The 21,020-nt window shown below is 40.1% G+C and overlaps 1 protein-coding gene across 2 annotated transcripts; it reads right to left on the bottom strand.

The window, feature by feature from the left end:
* Window positions 1-129: 129 nt before the first annotated feature.
* On the bottom strand, window positions 130-20,543 carry os9 (OS9 endoplasmic reticulum lectin). 2 transcript variants are annotated; one of them, XM_049559853.1, is made up of 15 exons: window positions 20,343-20,543; window positions 19,736-19,918; window positions 13,292-13,355; window positions 13,132-13,208; window positions 11,321-11,419; window positions 11,000-11,201; window positions 10,527-10,682; window positions 9,154-9,269; window positions 8,784-8,844; window positions 7,690-7,772; window positions 7,369-7,572; window positions 7,053-7,254; window positions 6,467-6,634; window positions 5,869-5,978; window positions 130-2,129 (listed from the first exon to the last, which is right to left on the bottom strand). In XM_049559853.1, exons 1-15 carry the CDS (start codon window positions 20,490-20,492, stop codon window positions 1,992-1,994), a joined length of 2,013 nt encoding a protein of 670 aa, XP_049415810.1. In that variant the 5' UTR covers window positions 20,493-20,543; the 3' UTR covers window positions 130-1,991. The 2 variants fall into 2 exon arrangements, with proteins under 2 accessions (XP_049415810.1, XP_049415889.1); XM_049559932.1 differs by lacking the exon at window positions 6,467-6,634.
* Between the last annotated feature and the right edge of the window lie 477 nt (window positions 20,544-21,020).

The raw sequence follows: 21,020 nt of genomic DNA, 5'->3' as shown, positions 1-21,020 counted from the left end.
CACACCCAGCTGTTAGTCCCGACGTGGTCGATTCAGCGCCAGTGAAATGTAACGTGTGTTTATCTAGTACAATGCAAATATAAACTATGTTTTTGATTTCAACATAAAATCACAATTGGTTGGATGATGTCCAGAAGACTCATGTGGTGTCTTTTATTCAAAGAAACAGTGTTCAAAGACTTTTATTTACAGGACAAGGCAGCACAAATGGACTTCTGTCAGAGTATGAAACCAATATGGTGTTGTTTATACAGTAATATAGCCCCATTGAAGGATCTCTGCCTCTACTGTGAGCTGTCACTGTTAACAAATCATATATGTGCAGCTGAAGTGTGACGATCAAAATGACTACTGCAGAGACACACCAGTGTTGTGGCACACCTGTGTTTGTTAGGGATTGTTGGGACTGGTGATTTGTTTCCCTTTAAGCTGCAGGAGGGAGCTGGCTCTTTGAGTTGCCTGGCTTCACACTGGTGATCCTTGATAAAACAGTTACCTGATTACAAACAGGATCTGTTATCTCTGGGTTTTTCTTCACTGGCTCACTGACGTCACTTTGTGACACAGACCCATGATCAGGTAAGAGCATTAAGGGTGCGATAGCAAAGTAAGAGCAATCTTAATTTTTTGAGAAGACAATTTCAGTTGGCTAAGTAAAGAAACACTCCTACTTGCACACCCGAAGCTTTTTTTTTATTCTGCATACTCTTATCAGATCTTGAGCCTCAGGACACTGGCGTCTTTGAGAACAAATGCCTCAATCGTGTGTGTCTGGAGAAGTTTGTATACGCCTTAGCTCCACAATGAAATTAAGCTTCATATACAAGATTGCACAGTCACAAGTTTCACAACAGGTAACTTAAGTCCCAGCTAATTTGTGCTAATATACAACCAATCAATTTAAAAACCTATTCACGCCATTATTATGTACACGTTGAGTTCCAAGTAGTCACAATTATTCACAAATTATACAAATTCAGCCCTTTTAAGTACACCTCTGAAGGATCCTTAGAAAAGTTTTGTGTGGATTCATTGTTTTGGTACACTCAGCGTGACTGACACTGAAGCTTTCTTTGTTTTTCTTTGTGAAATGAAGCCAACTAAATTCTTGTCAGAAATGAAAGTACACACTAAGATGATGCATCTCCCTGCACTCCTTTTAGTGCTTTTCTTTTGCATCCCTTTCACAGCACAAGACAACCTAAAGGAAACAGGTTTTTTTTGTGAAACAATGTTACAAAGAGTATACAGAACCTTTTTTCCAAAGATATAAAGTGCCACAGCATGTGCGCAAACACTTCTGTAATCTACAGTTGTGTTTAATCTAATCACCAGACGCAACGTGTCAGAAAGTTTCAAAGACAAGTGGGAACTGGACTGTGAACCCTCAAGTGTTTGTCCTTTGTTTTTCAAATCCAGACGCAATTATACTTTGTAGTAAACACTAAACTGAGCAGTCTGTGCAAACACTCCTCTGGTGTGTTTAGGCATGCACAGTTCCCCCCCAGCTGTGTCACTTAAAGGTAATGACGTCTTTGCGGACAGCAACATATAAGACAAATGCAAACAATTCAACAGTGTGCTGCTGACAACTTCAGAGCTAGATGCACATACTCCGTAAAAGTCACTGACATATTTCTAAAAAAAAAGGTATATATTGTACATCACCATCTATCAAAACTGAATCCCATCAAAAAGGGGAAAATGCATAACTTCATTCAGCCGCACAAGTACAGCTGAGACGCTGTGGTTTCATCGTGCAACACATAAACTGGTGCCTACTACAGACACACATTGCCTATTCAAGACACACGGACACATTTTCTGAATGTGCAAACAGGTGGGTTGATATTATCCGCCAGGTTTAATAGCAGTAACTGAATCATCTGGGCTCTCTATCAAATTTGCGGCCGCACTTCAGAGTCCCCCTCCCTGCTGGTCTCCACAGGAGTTCACCGTCACAAAAGGTGCACTGAATGTACTGAATGAGCTCATATGTCCACGTCGTCTGAGTCGGAGGTGCTGGATGACTGGGACTCCTCCTGGGACTCTCCCCAGACAAACCTATAGTTGTTCTCCAACTCCTGCTGCCTCTTTTGCTCTTTGTATACCTCTTCTGTGCCTCCAGTCTACAAGACGGGGAGAAAAACGAAAAGGACACATTTAAAAACAACCACTACCTTCTCAACTGAATGATGTGCTAAATGCCAATGAAAAAACACACATTTTACACTGTTCTCAGATCGACGGGAAAAAGAGAAGTGTGCTTGTGGGTGGTTTCAGTGAGGTGGATAGCCACTGAGATTCAGTAGATGACACCCAAAACAATTATCACACCCACTGAAAAGGCTTCATCGGCTGTGTGAAACAGCGCATCTGTTCACTTTCCTTGCAGGTTAATGTTTCATCTCATATAAAGTACATTCATTTTTATGATGGTAGAGGAGGATGTTTAGGCAAGGTTGCTCAACTCTATAATACAATGCTGCACAAAACCCAGTGGAGCCCTCCCAGCAAACCAGAAAACCAAGCAAACCTGAAACCCATTGTTCATTCACTGACTGGTTTTCTAAAGCACAGCAGTTGTCATTCATGAATTGTTTTTGATGTGGGGCTTCAGTAAAAGTATCGCAGCTTCAAACAAGGTGATTTTTATCTCCACCAGGAGTATCTGCCTGTCTGCAGCTTACTCACGACTATTGGACCCATCAGCATAATATTGTTTGTGTGGTGATTCATGATTGATGAAAAACCTGTTTTATTGACCGCTCTGATTTATGCCACCATCATCTGTTCAATCCCTTGTCCTCTTAGCTGTCTAGTTGAGGCTGCAAGTGATCAACAAAATCCCACTGCAGACAGCATTTCCAGCAAGGCTACAAACAAGCCTTACCTCGTCTGTCGATGCCATATTTTGGCCTTTGTTGTGGGTCAAAAATTGACATCGACATAGAAAGGTTTAGTCTCATTTGAAGTGGAGGATCTGCAGATTAATTCCATTCTTGATATGTTATGATCCACTAAAGTCAGGCACGATACGAGATGAATACGTTAACTGCTTTTGTCATCTTCACTGTCATCTTGACTGTAAGGGAGCCAGGAGGAACAACAGAGTGAGCAAGGTAGGGAGACATTTTACTGGACAGTGGGCCCCATCTTACATCCAGCACAAAGTGGTGCACAGCACAGTGTGTCTGTCATTGCTATTTCAAGACCATCACAGTTGTCAGTTTCACAGCCAGTGCTTACAATGTGTAAGTAGCAAAAGTGTGCGCCTATGGGCATATAGGTTATGAAATGAGGTGTGGTCCACCAGGGCATTGTTGGCGTGTTGCTATTTTAAGACAGCAGAAAGAGACTGCACCACTGAACGACAAAAACCTGGTTTGAAGTCAATAGTGCAGATTTTTCCTGCTTCAGATCGTACAATGCGCCTACATAGGCAGGTTCACAATGCATGAACACGCTGCTTGTTACACAAGCAGGGACCTGTGGATGGGTTGCAAGTGGGTGAAATAATACAACACCAATGAGGAAAACATTATTTACATTCTCTAGAATGTGAACATAGCAGAGAGCAGAGCAGAGCTGCAGAGCTGCTGTCTGACTTCCCATTAAGACAGACACTATGCACATTTACAGATGAGAAAACAGCGTAACTTCATTTAGGTGTGTTTCTTCTGTCAAGTTTTTATTTTTGCTGCTTAAATGTCCCACGATATTTGCTGCATTGACATTACTGCTCTTACTGCAGTACTCTGAGCACAAAACCACTCTCTTCTCCTATTTGCTGAATTCGCCATGTCAACAGCAGTGCACCAGGTGCAGGCACTCTTGGCTTTAAAGGGGACTGGAGATGACACTCTGACTGAGCGCTCATGTTACGCCCACTACACACCTATGATTAATAAAGGGACTAAATACAACCCCATTAACCCTTGGACCTTACTTTGTGCCCAGACTATGCTCCCAAGGTGGATTTGGACACGCCCTAAATGCACTTGCGCCATGCACTTTAGACCACATGCTATGGATTGTTTAAACAGGGTCCATTGTGTCCAAGGTTTGTCTCCATATAGCATGTCTATTCTGGTCACACCCTGATGTAACCTGCTCCCCTTCATTCCATACTGTCATGCAAATAAATAAACCTTTTTTGTAAACTAAACGTTGAAATGCTCTGTTTTGTACATTTTCAATGTCAGTTAAGTTTGACGACCTAGAACGTACCAGAAACCATATGATTTTAGCCTGGTTCCAGACCATAGACCCCACCCACTTGCATCTCTGGTCTGGCATACTTCAATGAATTTGCGATTTATTTTGTCCAAACGCTGGACGGACCAATGAACGCCGGGGGTCTAGCGATTAGCCAATCAGCGCCACGCTGATGTCAAGCTGTACGCCGGTGGGTAACTGGTGAGGATAGCAACAATGGCGACCGCTACAGATCCTACAGACCACACTGACGATGCTATCGAGGTATTTCACCACTACTCGCGTTAATGGAGGACCAAATTAAGGAAGCTGCTAAACTGGATTTAACAGCGATGCAGCTGGGCGTGGATGACGACGGAGACATTTTAAACGGGCAATGCTCGCTTGTTTTCGGCACCCCCGGGGCATGGATACTAATGACATCAGATTCTGGGTGAGTCGTTGATCTCTACTGATTGGTTAGGGAAAAAATCAAATTCCCTCCCCCTTGTAAATCGCCTTCAATGGAAGCCATGTCAGACTGAAGGTTCTGGGAGCTTCAATCTGACACTCAGGCTAATATGATTTACCTCTTAAAACAATGATATGACATTTTGGGAAATACAATTAGATATGTTTTCAAATATATATTCCTCCTTAATTAGATTCGGCAATCAATACAACTCTCTTATCGTACAGTTATGTGGTGCGTGTCTGTATGAGTGCAGACCTGCACCACATTTCTTTTCATTTATTATACACTCACCCCCTTTGTATTTTGTGTCATGAATGTTTTCTGCCTTGCTAAATTTGATTGTATTGTATGTTTGGTTTTCTTATACGGTACTGATTAGCAGAACCCCAGTGGCTTGGCCTATTCCAGGCGGCAGGAATGGACTGACCCAACTGGGCGAACAGATTTAAATAGGCAACCACGCACTTCATAAACTGATACTGTAAATTGGCACTTTGCACTTCATAGACCCATTAGCTGCTATGTTTGAATGTGAAATCCCCTGTTTTTTATTGTTGTTATTTCCTACTTAAATTGTGTATTTTTGTTACCTGCCAAGGGACTCCGAATGTGAATTAGCGCTGCGCTAACTTTGGCACATTTACACTGTTTTTGCTGTTGTTCATTAATGTGCATTGTCCCTTTTAAATAAAATAAATCTGTTGTTAAATAAGAAGCTGTATTCAGCAGGCTGCTGGCTATAGCTTCATATTTGGAGTGGGGTCACTTTTCTTACACATCTCTTCATATCAACTATTCAACTATTGCTTCAAATGTTCAAGTGTACATACATTTAGTTCTTTCTTAAACGTTTGGACATATGAAAACATTTAAGTAAAAAGTAAGTCCACAAAACGTTCTAATTTTTGCTCACAAAAAACTCAGCCGACAAATGAAATCTGTCAATACACCAGAAGTTTTTTTATGACTACAGACGGATGTTTTTACATCTACTCAAGCCGTAGTTTGGTTAAATTACTTAAACAAACATACAAAAACAACAGCTGTCTCTGCTCAATCCTACGCAGGCTGAAATGAATTACTAAGCAAACTCTACAGCACATAGCTGCTGGCAAACACAGTATAATGGTGCATAAATCGCACCCAGAATGATCCAACTGAACCCCATAAAAAGTGACTATCCCGTCTTAAATTACCAGGAGATTTATGAGGAGCTCCCTGAAGGACTTTGTATCCTCTTCAGTCAGCCACTGGTCACCTGTTTCCTCTGCGTTTTTTCGTGTCAGGATCTTCACCTCAATCTTACCTAAAAAGAGAAAAACAGGGGAAAAGGCCAGCTTGCCAGTTAAACACATGCACTCCCAAGTGGCTCAGATTTGTCACAACAACAAATTAATGAAAGAATGAAGAATGGTACAAACACAACAGTGGATGAAAAAGAAAGGACATGGACACACCTTTCATTTCCCTTTGTCTTTAAGTTAAGCTTCAGCTAACTTGCCACCATAATCTTTTATTTTGCTATTCCATTTTGGTCTAATGCCCAAAACAGTTCTTGATCTTCTTCAAAAACATGTGTTTAATTGCTGGCAGCATGAAAAATAAAAGACACCATCACACTGTTAGCGTGATGTTAAGTGTCTTTTGAACGGCTAAACCTTGGAAAAGCCTAAATCTGAGAGTTGTGTGTTTTTCGACAAAGATGAGAGAAGAAGTACAGAGGTACTGTATGCTCAAGATAACAGATGGAAGAGAGAAAGGGCCGTGAGTGTTTCGGGCACTCCCCCCTCATACCTTCTGCCTTCAGTCCTGCTTTCTCTAGCTGTTCTTTAACCACGTCCTTTATGTGCTGCCACTGGGGGTCTCCTTCGCCCATCTCCTGAACTTTCACCTCCCCATCAGGGCTGCTGCCCGTCTTATACTTAGTAATTTTGATCTTAACATGGTCGTCAGCCGCTTGGTCTGGGGTGACGAGACAAAAGAGGGACAAACAACACAGTTCACCTCAAAAAACCCATCAGCAGGGCCACAGGATGGAGGAGGTAAGAGCCAAGAATGTGTAATTCAAAACACTGTCTTAAGAGAATTACATTTCTGCATTGTCATAGATTTATAATACTGTGATTGATTTGGATCTTGATTTAATCACTGAAAATCACCCACAGGCATATCAATGGCAGCAGAGGAAAGACCGCTAACTAACTAAAATACTTAAATGTATCAATCTGATAACATCTCTGGATCAGTCTCCTTGTGTGCATCTAGTCTGGGATGAAAGATGTCACAACAAACATCTATTGCACATATGAATGAAATATGAGGATGATGGAGGCGGACACAGGATGTACGTGACCACAGCGGGGGCAGGCTGCCTGGTTACCTGGCTGCTTCGGAGCCAAGCTGGGGCTGCCTCTGGTGGGGTCGCTGGGTCTTTGAACTCCCGCCATTTGCTGCTCCGGGTCCTGGACGTCTTTCTCCTCTAAATGATCGAGTAGCTTGTCCAGTGTTGTTTCCAGTGTTTGTGTTGCTTGAGTGCGATCGAACTCCCCCTTCAGACCTTCTGTCTCTAATTCCTGCTGAGCCTGTAACACGACAGAAGACGATCGCATCAAAGTGTCGTTAGATTGTTTAGCTGTGTAAGATCTGCGTGATTACATTTTAACATATGATCAGCCATTGTGTTTTTAGTCAGAAACCTCATTTATGATGTTGTCGAACTCCTTCTGCATTTCCTCCTTTATCTCTTCAATCTTATCAGAGGGCACCGAGAGGTCGGCCATCTCATCCTCAAACTCCTGCAGCAGGCGTTCATCTTCATCTTTCTCTTCCTCACCGACCTTCTCCGTTTCCCGCTCGCTTTTTGGTTTCTCTCCTTGACTTTTGGCTTGGTTTTGTGCTTTCTAAAATTAAAACAAACAAACATGTAGCACTGAATTGGAATACCCATAAGCTGCAAAGAAAATACACTCCAAACGGTGCACAAAAAAAGTATTACAGTAATCTTGGCGAGTACTGACCTTCCTATTACTCTCTTTCAGGTGTTGGACGAATTTCATCAGGTCTGCTGGGTCAGTGATGATTTTAAAGTTGAATTTTTCAGCTGGAAGATATTAATGTGACAAGAGAAAATGCTCTAAGTTAAACACTGAACAACAACAATCTAAAAAAAATTTAACAAAGCACTTCATTTGGACTAACAATAGTTTAGGGTCGCAGTGAAGAGACTGAAATTTTGATGCTTTATTCATAAATTTAAATCAATGCAGCTTTCTTTTCTTTTTTGCATGTCTATTTATTCTATCTAAAGCTGTATTTTCTGCACAGTTACAGATAAAGATTAGGCTACACTCATATTATTTCTATTACACTATTTGTAGAATTAGATTCCAGTGGTGGCTGCAGTGTGAGCACCTTTTTCCCCCTCGTCTCTTTGTGTTTGTGTTACATAATGTCCTCAGGCTTTGGTTTATTTAACAGACATTAATTATTATTCCCTATTGATCGTTGCTTTGTGAGAGGCAGCTGTCTTTGCAGACAAAGTCCACGTCCTTTGCATAGCGAGTGAGTGTCGCTCACACCAAACTTCCGCAGCAGACTGTTCAGATTTTGAGTTGAAAAATGAAGTGTTGTAATTTATTTTATTGCCATTTCTGTCATAGCTTAATGTTGATATAAGCCTGAGGGTGCAATTATTATTTCATCATTATTTTATGTCCTTATTGGATTAGCCTGCTGCCTACATGTATTTATATTGGCAAAGCAGACAAGTTATGTAAAACTAATTTATTCTGATGAAGTAGTTTATTTAAATTGCAGATTTTGTTCGTCTTTGAGAATTTTTTACGTCATAAAATATAACAGACTTATTCTTAAATCTCAATAGAAGCTCTGAATGTAAAAACTGACATGCAGTACAGACCTACACTCGTTCAGTTTGTAAATCAGATGACATAACTGCACAGGTTCTTTTAATCTTGTTTGAGGCTCTTCAAAGCAGCAGCAGTGACCAGAAGAATCATAAATATCATTGAACTTCCTTGTGTGTGTGTGTGTGTGTGTGTGTGTGTGTGTGTGTGTGTGTGTGTGTGTGTGTGTGTGTGTGTTGCAATACCTTCATCACCATCATCCATGACTTCATTGTCTGTAAGTGAGTTATAGCCATCATCTGCTGCCTGTGCATAGGAAACAAAATCAGGTTAGAGTTGTGGAGTGGAGATGTGAAGTTCAACCTACGCCCTCTAGTGGTCAGAGAAGAATCAGGTTTGCTATCAACAATGTATCAGATCAGTCTAGACATTATTAACAGCACAAAGATGATGAGAATGCATCAAAATATACTCTATTAAAATGAGATTTTAAAATATTATAAAGCTTCTCCATCAAAGAAAGTCAGTATTTTGGCACTGAGGACACGACAGAGGTCGCCCAGAGAGGCATCAATTACTAAAAGGTTAAACTGATTCTCAGATGTATTTCTATACCTGATTCTCCTGTTGAGGAGAACTTGTTTTTGAACTCCCTGGTTTTGTGACTCCCTCCCAGAACTCAGAATCTTCTGCCTCCTCTGACCCAGCGTCCTCAGACACAGCAGCAGCATCTGTTTGATAATAAAGACACACCAGTTTATATCTGACGTGATGGAAATAAAAAACCCAATTCGTTTTTAGTTAGTGAAGTGAAAAATTATTACAATGGTAGATATTTGCCAGATCCTAAGTAGTGATGTAAAAAAAATATCAATCCTTATTCACAGACAGATCCATTAAGCAACAGATGTGGAACAGTAACAGGATCCCTCATTCACACTTTCTGGACTTGTCCAAACCTTAATAATTATTGGACATCGATATTTAATACATTTTCTGAGGTTTTTGGAGTCAGATTTACCCCTTCCCCACTAATTGCAAATTTCAGAGTAGTTCCAGAGAACATATCTCCTCCTAGACACTATTGCCTCCATTATTGCTAGACGTTTTCTACACAAATAAGGTGTACGCTGGATGGCTCTACAGGTAAATTTTACAGGACATGGCAACCATTTCTGACATATATGAAAATGCGTGTGTGATGTTTCATAATTGATTCTTACATAGAGCAAATTACAATATAGATTGGCTACGGACAACTGTGACTGATGTATAAATCTATTTACATGAATGCGTGTGTGTATTTGTGTTTACATTTTGATCAATGTTGCTGTCTGCTTATGTATGTCTGAAATGTGTATCTATCTGCACATGTATACATGTATGTATACTATCTTTTTAGTTTTCATTTTAGTTTTTTAGTTTTATACACTTTTTTTCTCAGGGCTGAGGAGGTGGTTGATTCTGAATATTGAAATGATTCTGAAATAATGATTGGACTTATTTTCTGCAGTATGGATAAAAAGGTACCAGCTGTTATTTCTCCCTTTCTTATTGTTATTGTTTGCTACAGTCATCCTGCTGTTCGCTGCTACTAACCAAGAACAGACAAGTCATCACTGTCATGTTATAGGCTAGATATATTTATCTTATTTTTAAGATAAAATTTTGGCTTTTACCTTTATTTGACAGGACTGAGTATGACAGGAGGAGAGGGGGGGGGATAACATGCAGCAAAGGGCCACAGCCTGGAATCAAAACCACTGCCACTGCGGCAAGGACAATGCCTCTGTACACGTGATGACTGCTGCACCCACTGAGCCACAGGGTGCCTCATTATATTTATCTTTTAATGCAACTTTTAAATTGTGTGCCCTTAAGGTCAATTTTCCCCGAGGTATCAAAAATGGCATTTTTCAAGGCACTATATCAGAGTTTAAAATTCCAGTTTCGTGACAACACGACTCTTAATTGTGAAAGAAACGTACCTTTTGTGTCCGACATGTTCGGGTCCTCACTGGGTGCAGGAGATGTCTCCTCTGCTGTAACTTCCACTGCTCCATCTGCCCCTTCATTACCTGCCAACATCTCATCAAGACTCCTCAGCTCCTCTGAGATCTGCTCTACTTTACGCTTCGTGTCCGCTGGGAACAGAAAGAGAAAGGAAAGGAGGGAGGGAGGGGAAGAAGAAGCGATCACATCACATATTTCCTTTTTTTTGGTTTTCAAATAGACACAGGAAGAATCCATAAATTAAAGCACCTATTCAACAATTGCTAAAAAGTTATGCATTCACTCCTTTAATGTTTCAATCTGATATCACCAACACACTTTTAAATACTCTGTTCCCACATTATGTCCTCCTGCAGTCTCCTGATACAACAGGACGGTACATTAAAGTAATGAAGCAAGACTCCGTCCAAACGCTGCGTCACAGTGACCTTCATTTTTGTTAACTCACAGACTTGAGCTTTGACGTAATCCATGTACTGTTGGGCACTTAGCGCCGGCTGGCACACGATACCCTGGGGCTTGGCAGTGGATGGTGGACGCAGGAAAGGATGTTGGCAGGTTCGACTGGTGTGAACCGTCAGCACATAGCGGCATGACTGAGGCTCGTCCACCCGGGCGATGTAGTCACCTGAGCCTTCTTCACACACAAACTGAAAATAATAATGTAAAATTAGGGAGGTGTATTTAGGAGGATCACTTGGTACAACATGCAGATTTTCACCCTATTCATATCTGTTTATAGTGGCAAAATGAAAAACAAATGTCTCACCCGGACTTCTGTCTCTCTGGGATTTCCATTGAGGTCGCACTTTGAGCCGTTTACATAGGTCTGACTGTGGTAGCGCTTCAGCCTGTGCTGTTTGGAGGCCTGGGAAATAAAGAGAAAAGATGTATTAACCAAACTGATATATAATAATCTTGAAAGTTCAGTGCATCATATAACAGTGAAATGTGATGCTTCTGAAGTTCGTGCCCTTCTATTGATTCACGAATCGTCGTCATTGTTACTGAAAGCTGGTAAATCATCAGACACACTACAGCATTTTAAGAGCAGGATTGAGTTGCACTAGCAGTCGGTGATTCCTAGTTTTTACTTCCTATCCCCCTACTGTATTTCCGGTGCTGTTGCTTGGACTACTGATCTTTGTGATCTCATCTACACACCTGTAAAGTTTGTGTTTGCATCTTGTACAGTAGTGACGCTATACTGTTGACAGAATTTGTCCACAGACATATTAACACCTGGCAAAATTCTCAAACCAGCATCTGTGGTAGTTCACAGCACAACAGGTGTCTCCTCAGTACCACACTTTCCCGTGATGACACACAGACTCATGGAGTAAAAACAGTATCAGCCCTGCCGCTGTGGTTGTTAACGATATTTAAACTATTATAGTTTATTATGTAAACTATTGAGTAAACACTGATGTCATACAAGTTTGAACTTGGGAACATCCTGTGCAACTGGTTCCAGTGTTGAGTTGTTGTTATTAATGTACAGTAATAACTGTGAACAAGCTTTGTACACCTGCAGGCAATCTGATGATGTTTGAAATAACAAATTACCCTGGGTAAAAAAAATTCCCTCTCCCAAGGGATTATGCTGTATTTGTTTCAGACATCACCAGCAGCAGATAATCGCTGAGATTTTATTGAGCTTGATTTAAAGTGGAAATACAGACTTTTTTTTTTACTTGTACTCATTGTGAAGTAAATGTTGATTGCACAATGTAATAGCCACAGAATTATGACACTATCTGCATTAAGACTGATTCTCTGTAAGCCTCAGTTTCACTACGCAATTCTGTCTGCCACCAGGTACAATCTCCCAGAAAAACAAAGGGTCGATATACGGCACAAAGAAAGCATGTCAACTACTATGCAACTAAAACAAGAAGAGGATAGCACTTTTGTTTTCCCCGGTAGCTATCGGCAGCTATACTCAGTTGCCAAAGAGTATTAATGTAAGTTCTCTGCAGTTACTGTCCCCAGTAGTGGAAATGGCGACAGGAGAACAACTGAAGTGACTGTGGAAACTGTGGGCTCCGAGAAAAACAAAAAGCGATCAGTTGTCTTTTTAAACAGCAGCACCAACGATAAGACCACTTGGAAACACTAAGGAGGGCAAAGATTAAAAGGTGTCTGTCTCCACTCAAGGGAGCAAAGTGCATGCTAATGTAAAGGAAACACTATAATTTCCTTTTCTCATCTGTAGCTCAGAGACTGACAGCTTCTTGTTTGTTGAGAAGGATGAAATAAGTTGAGCTCAGCAAATTATGATAATGTATTTTGTTACAGGGGGTAAGTTACTCACCAACAGAGAAAAAAAACCTCACATAATGTCGACACTACATCCAAAATTAGACTGAAAATTATCCATCAAATATGAGAAAATGTGAAATGAAAAGCTAAGGCATTCAACTGTCGAGATCCCTCTGCCACATCCTACTATACTAAGATGTTTCAGCTCATATTATACAATCAGCCATTCCCCCTTTTTGTCTTTCTTTAAAGATCACCAGAAATCTAATCCATTAAGAACTGTAAAAACCCACAACCACAAAATTGAGGCCACTTTACCTTTGCTGTTTCGTTGCTCCAATCAAATTCAGATTCATAATAACCAAGGAAGAGAATGTCCCCTTTGATTTCTGTGTCTGTGAAAGAAGAACAAATGACAAATATCTGTCAAACTGACTGTCGTGAAAAACAGATTACAAACACAGAGGTGAGCTCTTACCTTCCATGTGGTACTGTCTGATATGCTGACCATGGCAGAACTCATATGTCCACCAGTCCTTCGTCTACAAGACACAGACAGCAACATTATGATAAACAGCAATTGACTGAGACATTTTCCTTTTCTTCTCGGCTACTTGCTCAATGTCATCAACAATATCATTGATCATCTTATATGAATACAACTAGTGCACAAATTATTATGTTTTTTAACCGGTTAAGCCAAGTAGGACACTTTACGACAGACTTTCAAACTTGTTGTCTTGTTTGCTAAGTTGGTCGACAATTGCTGATTGAAAATTGGTATGTAAGGATGCAGGTATTCAGCTAGCTCATGCATCTTAAAGGGGAAACATCAAGGTGCGCATTAAAAAACCAAACAAGATACTAACAAAAGGCTAAAAACATGTTTGCAATGTCAAGTAAATTAACAAAAAATAAAGGATAACAAAAATGAAATTACAATCAGCTGTTGAGAACAATATTTTCCTCACATTTTGATCCTGTTTTTATCATGATGCATCCAGTTTAATGATCGCTTTAGTTAGAAGGGCAACAGAATATATACATGAATATAATGTGGCTTTTGCTGTGTGAAACAGCACCTCTGCTCCTTTTCCATGACAGATAATGTCATATGTCTTACAAGTGTATTTACTAGTCTTTGTTTCAGGCGAGTTGGCCCACCTCTGCTGTAAAATACTGTGGAAAACCCAGGATACTTCATCTTTATGGATTGCAACAGCCTCATTTCAGCTGAAGCAAAACATTCATTTTAACCTGTAGTCCCCCACACAGTCGTCACTGACTGAGATGAGTATTTACAGGAATATAAAAAAATAGAGGGATATTTTTAGTACGTCTCACAGCCGCAATCTCCTGGTATGGCAACAAAAGTGCCCTAAGCAACCAGACACAAGTATCTTACGTAAAGATAAGGAGATATGTATGTGACTGGGCCCTGGGTCAAGAAACACATTTACAATATGCCAGCAACCCACTCACATAACCATCTATTGACTGTGCAGGAGAAAAAGTTGCACAATGTGCATATTTTCAAGAAGTTTTGGCACAAAGGCTTTTGGTCACTTTCCTTAGAATCACTGTAGAAGAAGGTTTGTCAACAGAGAGCAGACAGATGTTTAAATTCCACTCCACCCACGGGAGGAGGAATTAGTAATGCACGTCCCAAGAACGAGTGGATCTAGTGCAATCTTTTTTCCATTTTTGTTCCCACTACAAGATCTCTGTTGTGGTAACCTGAGCTTAACTGTAAAATGAACCAGTGAAAAACTAAAGCAGCACCATAGAGAAATGACTGGACTTTGGTTCAGTTTGCAACAGCATACTTTCCTCTGTAGCTGAGAATGAACCATTTATGTTGTCTCTTTTGAATATATTATAATCAGGGTGTGAAAGGTGTTATGAAAGGTGTTCTAAGTGACCATTTCTGTTTTAACATGTGTATGATTGTTTTATTTAAGAAGGGATAATGCACATTAACCTAAGCATGAGTCAGTCATGAAAATGTACTAGGTTTAACCATACATTTTCATTGGCAGTCCCTTGCAGGTTGTTGGCAATAAAAGAAAACATACAAAAGCACACAAGCACAGACACACAAGCACAGGCAAAAGCACATAATTAATGACCAAAACAAAAACAGACCTTTACAGATCAACACATCCTCCCCTCTGATCATTCACATGACTCTAAGATCAAAATGGCCCTTTACAACAAGAGCTTTTTTTATCCAAGATTTGATTACTGATGGCAATCTGTGGTTGTCCTCAGCTAACTCAGCCAGTCTCATTCTGATTTCTCCCCTGTGATTTTATTTTCATTCGCTTTCCAAGGCCAAGTAAGCACAGGCGGAGGGGGGTTGTTGGTACTATTTATTCAAATTATTTCCACTGCTTCAAGCTTGATCTTTTTTTACCTCCTTCAATATGTAGCTGTATCACTGAGTAGGCCTAATGATACCCCAGCACTTCCTGTGATGATCTATCCTCTCTACAATCTTGCTTTTGTCTAAACCCTTTTAAGTCTGCAACTGTAAAACCCTTACTCAAAAAATCTAAACTAAACACCACCTTTTGTTGTAATTACCGCCCCATTTCAAACCCTTTCCTGAGCAAGGCTTCAGAGAAGGTGGTGTTTAAACAATTTAACAAACACCGTATTCTTGAAAATTTCCAATCAGGCACCCTTTGACACCCTTGACACTATCTACCACAATATTTTACTTACTGTCTTGCTGTTTTCAATTTACATGCTGCCACTGGGATCCATCATCCGTCAGTTTGGTGTGAGTCTCCTCGGTTAAGCTGACGACACTCAGCTGTATGTGTATGTGAGGCCAGATGACCGAAATACTCTGTCCAGTCTAACTGACTGTGTGTAAGCCATCAATTAATGGATGAACAAGAACTTCCTTAAGCTAAATGAAGATAACACTGACATACACCTAGCTGGCCCATAAAACAAGAGGGATCAAGTTCTCCCTAAAATGGGACATCTGGCCACACAGACACAACCTCAGGTAAGAAACCTCAATGTCATTTTAGATCCTGGTCTCAATTTTAAAGACCATTTTGATTAATATACTAAAGCTGCATTTTATCATTTATGCAATATAGCAAAGGTAAGACCTCTACTGAATTTGTTTCCAGTCATCTTGGTTATTATAATGCTCTATACACTGGCCTACCTAAAGCAGCCATTGCAAAATTACAGATCATTCAGGATGTCACTGCCAGGGTTTAAATAAAAACTAAAAGGAGAGACCATATAACTCTTGTTTTAAGTAACCTACGCTGGCTCCCATTATCTTTTAGAATTGATTTTAAAGTCCTTCTATTAGTGTTTTAGGGCACTTAACGGCCTCGTTACCTCTTGTATCACAGACTCTCTGCTGTTTCATGACCCTCCACATCCCTGAAATCTTTCCCAGCTGCTTTAACAGGTCCCAAGGTCACTACAAAAACCTAAGGGGATGCTTCTTTTAGCTACTCTGCCCCCAAAATATGGAACCCCTGCCTTTAAATGTTGGACTTGTTGGCTCAGTGGACAGTTTTTAACAACAATTCAAAACACATCTTCTTATCTTTTTAAATAACCTATGGCCAGCAACTGTCTAACATTTTTAATGATTTTCTGTAATGTTTTATTGAATGCCTGTTGTATAGTTGTATGGTTTTTAACGTATCTCTTTCCTGTGTTTGTTTCTACTGCTGAATTGTAAAGGATGTTGTGCTGCATCCTGTGAATGAAAGGTGCTAAATAAATAAAGTTCATTCATTCATTCATTCAAAAGCTCCTAAACACAGACACATAAGCACAGACAAAGCTCATGAGCACAGGTAAAAGCACACAGGCACAGACAAGTAGTAGAACAATAACAAACCACTCCAGATTATGACCTCACATTTTAATTGTCCAGTAACCACTATTTTGTAGGTTTGGAGAAAGGGTTGAGATATGTGATGTTCCTTATTTCTGTGGGTAAACTGCAGTGTTTCAGGTTTGCGCTGCCTGATAGGAAATGGCTGACTGCCCAAAGGTACATTTTCTTTTTGGTATTTATAGGGCTGCCCCGGCTATGATTTTTCCTCGTCGACCAATAGTCTTCATGTAGGACCATTAGTCAACTAGTTGCCTGCAATGTTTACAATATTAATGAATGTTTATTGTTTAATGTTAATGTTTACAATGAACTTTAATTAATATAGGTCTATATTTTATCTACAAGTGTACGTCACACACTGAGTGAGCCGCCTGTTAATGACGCTGTCGGCAAAGCAGTAATGATTGTGCTAAGTGGCTAATGGGCACGTAGCTACTTCCATGTTTCAGATGATACGTCATGTTTGTAGTAGGGATAGACCGATATGGATTTTTTAGGGCCGATGCCAATACCGATTTTTTTCCATCACCCTTAGCCGATGACCGATTATGGACTGCCAATTTTCTTGAGCCGATATCTGGGGCCGATACTGCTTTTGCTCCCTCAATTTACATCAAAAAAATGACACAATGATAACAAATATTACAGGTCTCAAGTTTAAAATAAGAAACATTTATTGAACAGTAAAAAATACTAAAACAAGATGGAAAGTTGAGGTAGAACAGGTAGAATATTATTATTATTATTATACATTCAAATAAAAAAAGAAAGAGTTCAGTGCTCTTAAATCTTCCAGTAATGTCTTTATAAAATAAACAAATATTTAAGCTGAAGCATAAATAATAATAATATCGGCTGGCCGATGTATCGGTCTATCCTTAGTTTGTAGTTGACGAATGAAGATGAGTTTACATATCACCTTGGGTTCGTCCTTCACGTTCTCAAAATGATCCCACACTTCGGATTTCCTGCCCTACGTGTTATTAACTAGCCTGTGGAATAACCACAGGTACCAGCCCTGTAAATTTATGTGACTCCTGTCTGACTTCTGAGCGTGGCCTCTTCCTGTGTCTGTCCTTTCAAATTAAATTCCCACATGGTCCAGTCATATAGGTTTTGATTTATTTTGACAAGGAACAGCTCCTAATAGAGTTTCACATTTTATTTTATTTTATTTTTCTGAAACTAAGCAACCGATGAAGTCTTCCTGACTAATGACCTTTCTGGTCAACTAACGTTTGGTCGACTATTAGGGGGCAGCCCTAGGAATTTTACAATCCCTTGTGATAGCAGCTCTGGTTGATGAGTTTTGACTTTGTTTAAAGGGATAGTTTGGATCTTTTGAAGTGGGGTTGTATGAGGTGCTTATTCATAGTCAGTGTCTTACATACAGCAGATGTCAACTGGCATGCCCCCAGTTTGGAGAAGCAGGCGATAGCCCAACACAGAAGCTATGCAATTTACTGCTGCAGAGGGGTCAACAACAAAATTAATTTTAGCCACCTAATAAAAAAGTCACACCTAAATAAAATCCCTACCGGTTTAGGTGTGCACTATATTAAGAGATAATAAGAGATTTTCAGTGCTTTACCTTACCATCAGACAGCAATTTCCAACAGGGAACTGAAGCCTTCATATACAGATACAGACTGCATTGAGAAACAGTGATTTAACATAGCAGAACACAGAAGCTTCTGGTTAACTGCTGCCCCAATCAGTTTTGTTTGTGTTATTGTGTCACTTTGGCATTTCAAATGGATTAGTTAGGATTCACCAAAGTAAAGCAAGAACATAAAAAACTAACTGATTAAGGCAGCGGTAGACCAGCAGCTCTGTGCTCAGAGAGCCAAAATTATTGTGTTTGTCAATGAAGTGAAATCATTAACAGCTGCCATGTCAGAACAGGCTGCCTGACAAAAAGGTTAATCAGTGAAAATACTCACAGTATAGTGTACACTTAAACTGTTGTATTTTTTTTTAATGTGGGACTTTTTTTGGCGGCTACAATATGTTTTGCTGCTGCCCTCGTCCACAGCAGTACATTGCTTTGCTACCATGCTGGTACTCCTGTACTAAGACGACCACATGTATGAATGTAAAATACTTTCAGGGACCCTGTTCAGACTCTGCATCCAGATAAATCAGGATTGTGTCATCTGTGGATGCAGCGTGACTGGATGCTGTCCACATATCACAACAAATGATGGACCAAATGATGAAATGCATGTATGGACCACTTATGATCTGATTTCACTTCTGACCTCATATGAAATTTATATTTCAGAGGATACTGTAAGCGCTAAACATAAAGAATACATATTTATGTTTGCAATACACTTGAATAATAGGACTGTTTGCTCACTGATATCTTGTTTTATGTGTGGACCTGAAACCCCTGTCTAAGCTGTGTCATATTCTCTGTCACTGTACTTTGTTATGTGCGCTTTTTAACTAACAGCAAAGTTGAAAGAAGTTGTAAAAATGTAATCAGTATTATATGCAGTTTAGCACCCTGTTTCAGTATAATAATGTGCTTTTTGTAACACAGCGTAAAGTTTTTTTTGTAGTTTTTTGATTTTCATGTGACCTCCTATTGGCAGGTTGAGCTTTAATTTTAGTTTGTTTACACAGCCTGTTTTGAAGGTTAAAATATTGCCTCGATACATTTCTGACTGCCTTTTTATATTGTATATTACTTTTTTCTTGGACCTGTACCCAGTTGGGGATGGATATGCACATTATCTTCATCCTTTACACTGCAAGTCAAACTATTTAAGACAAATATGCTTTCACATTACAGTGAATACTGAGTCACACAGTCTCGAATAATCACATCCCAGTATTTTCTGGGTGTCTTTTAGAGCAGTCAGGCATTTGGAGCCATACGCTTGAATCAGAAATATGCTACAGTGACAGGTCAGTGTGACTCAGTTTGCAATGAAACAGGTCTATCTTGGATGGGGGGGAAAGGTTTGATTACTTACTACATTACTAAGCATCTATCTATTGGATCCCACAGATAAGTAGTTGGGAACTTACCTTCACTAGACACTGGTTAGTGTGCATTGGACTGAGGAGGTCTGGGATGTCAGGCCCGGTGTACCCTTGTGAGTCAGGCTCAGAGGCAGGGTCCTGATGAAACCTCACGGCCTGGGCTGGAAGTCGACACTCATACAGCTGCTTGTATTTATTGGACACCATCATCACCTCCTCTGCTTTGGTCTAAAGGAGAAACAATGACATAACAGCTGCAGTAGCTTAGAGTATAACAATGCCATACAGTTCTTAAGCTTACATAAACTGCTTTCGACTACCAACTAACTTTAACTGTTTTCGTGGTTTGTTATTTGAAATTTAAAGAAGTTGCAACTAGCTAGGTCAAAGTGAGGAAGCTGAGGTGTTGTGACAGCTGTCAACAACCCTTGCTGCGTAGGTCACATGGATATATCTCAAGCATTAACACCTCCTAATGTTACTTGCGAGCAAATAGTTCATTTTAAATCAGGGTTTTTAATTAGCTAACAGAGAGGCGTTTCATTACTCGCGTTAGTAACGTTAGAGGAAGATATTTCACGCAAGCTAACGGCAGCCTACTTTCTAGCTAGCAAGCTAACCGCTAGCTTCCCCCCAAAACACCCGCACTCACCTGCCCCAACATGACGGGGTCGGGAAGAATTTGAATCCCATATTTCATCTCATTCAGTTCCTCTAAGTTCAAGAAGGCTGGGACACACAGGGGACATATCGCGAAGAAAACGTACAATCTTTTTAGCCACCGTACCAAGGAAGCAGCCATGATTGATTCTCGCCTCAAACCCCCATTTGTCTGACAGCAACAACAAAACACAGAACTTCTGACATGGTAGCAGCTGATTGGTCAAAGTGAGAAGCGCTGCTCTGTCATTGGCTGATTTTTTGCGTCTGTCAAGGGTTATACAGTTCTGGGGTGTGTTAGTTTATATCACCGGCGTGGAGCGCATGGGCGGTACTCTACCTTTGTGGCATGTTAAGCAACACGCATGTCGGCTGTCAGCGTATGTCTTTGTATAAAACAAACTCCCACATTGGTACTGACACCAGGTGTCCGCTGGGCTGAGGGATGAGGCGTGCTGTAAACCAATTTGACCAAATTGCAATCATGCGGATTATTTTTATTAGTGGGTAACACCGCACTATTTTTTTAAAAAAAGATTTATAGAGTCCACATGTAAACTTCTTCACCAGACAGCACAATAAAATGTGAATTCCAACTGTGTGACATGCATTTAATCGAAATTTATTATTTGCATAATAGGCTACAGCTAGTAAACGATGGAAATATAGG

This window comes from Epinephelus fuscoguttatus, linkage group LG1 (assembly GCF_011397635.1).
Source record: "Epinephelus fuscoguttatus linkage group LG1, E.fuscoguttatus.final_Chr_v1".
Lineage (NCBI taxonomy): Eukaryota > Metazoa > Chordata > Actinopteri > Perciformes > Serranidae > Epinephelus > Epinephelus fuscoguttatus.
The sequence above is the reverse complement of the archived record's forward strand: the minus strand, read 5'-3'. Positions and strand labels throughout refer to the sequence as shown.

What these genes read in the sequence shown, in the direction of transcription:
- os9 (XM_049559853.1), bottom strand. Translation starts at nt 20,492, where the DNA reads ATGGCTGCTTCCTTGGTACGGTGGCTAAAAAGATTGTACGTTTTCTTC. An exon ending in TTACGTCAAAGCTCAAGTCT is followed by an intron (nt 10,683 to 10,999) that starts GTGAGTTAACAA and finishes TTCTGTTCCCAG; the next exon opens with CGGACACGAAGCGTAAAGTA. An exon ending in AGCAGGACTGAAGGCAGAAG is followed by an intron (nt 5,979 to 6,466) that starts GTATGAGGGGGG and finishes TTCTCTTTTTAG; the next exon opens with GTAAGATTGAGGTGAAGATC.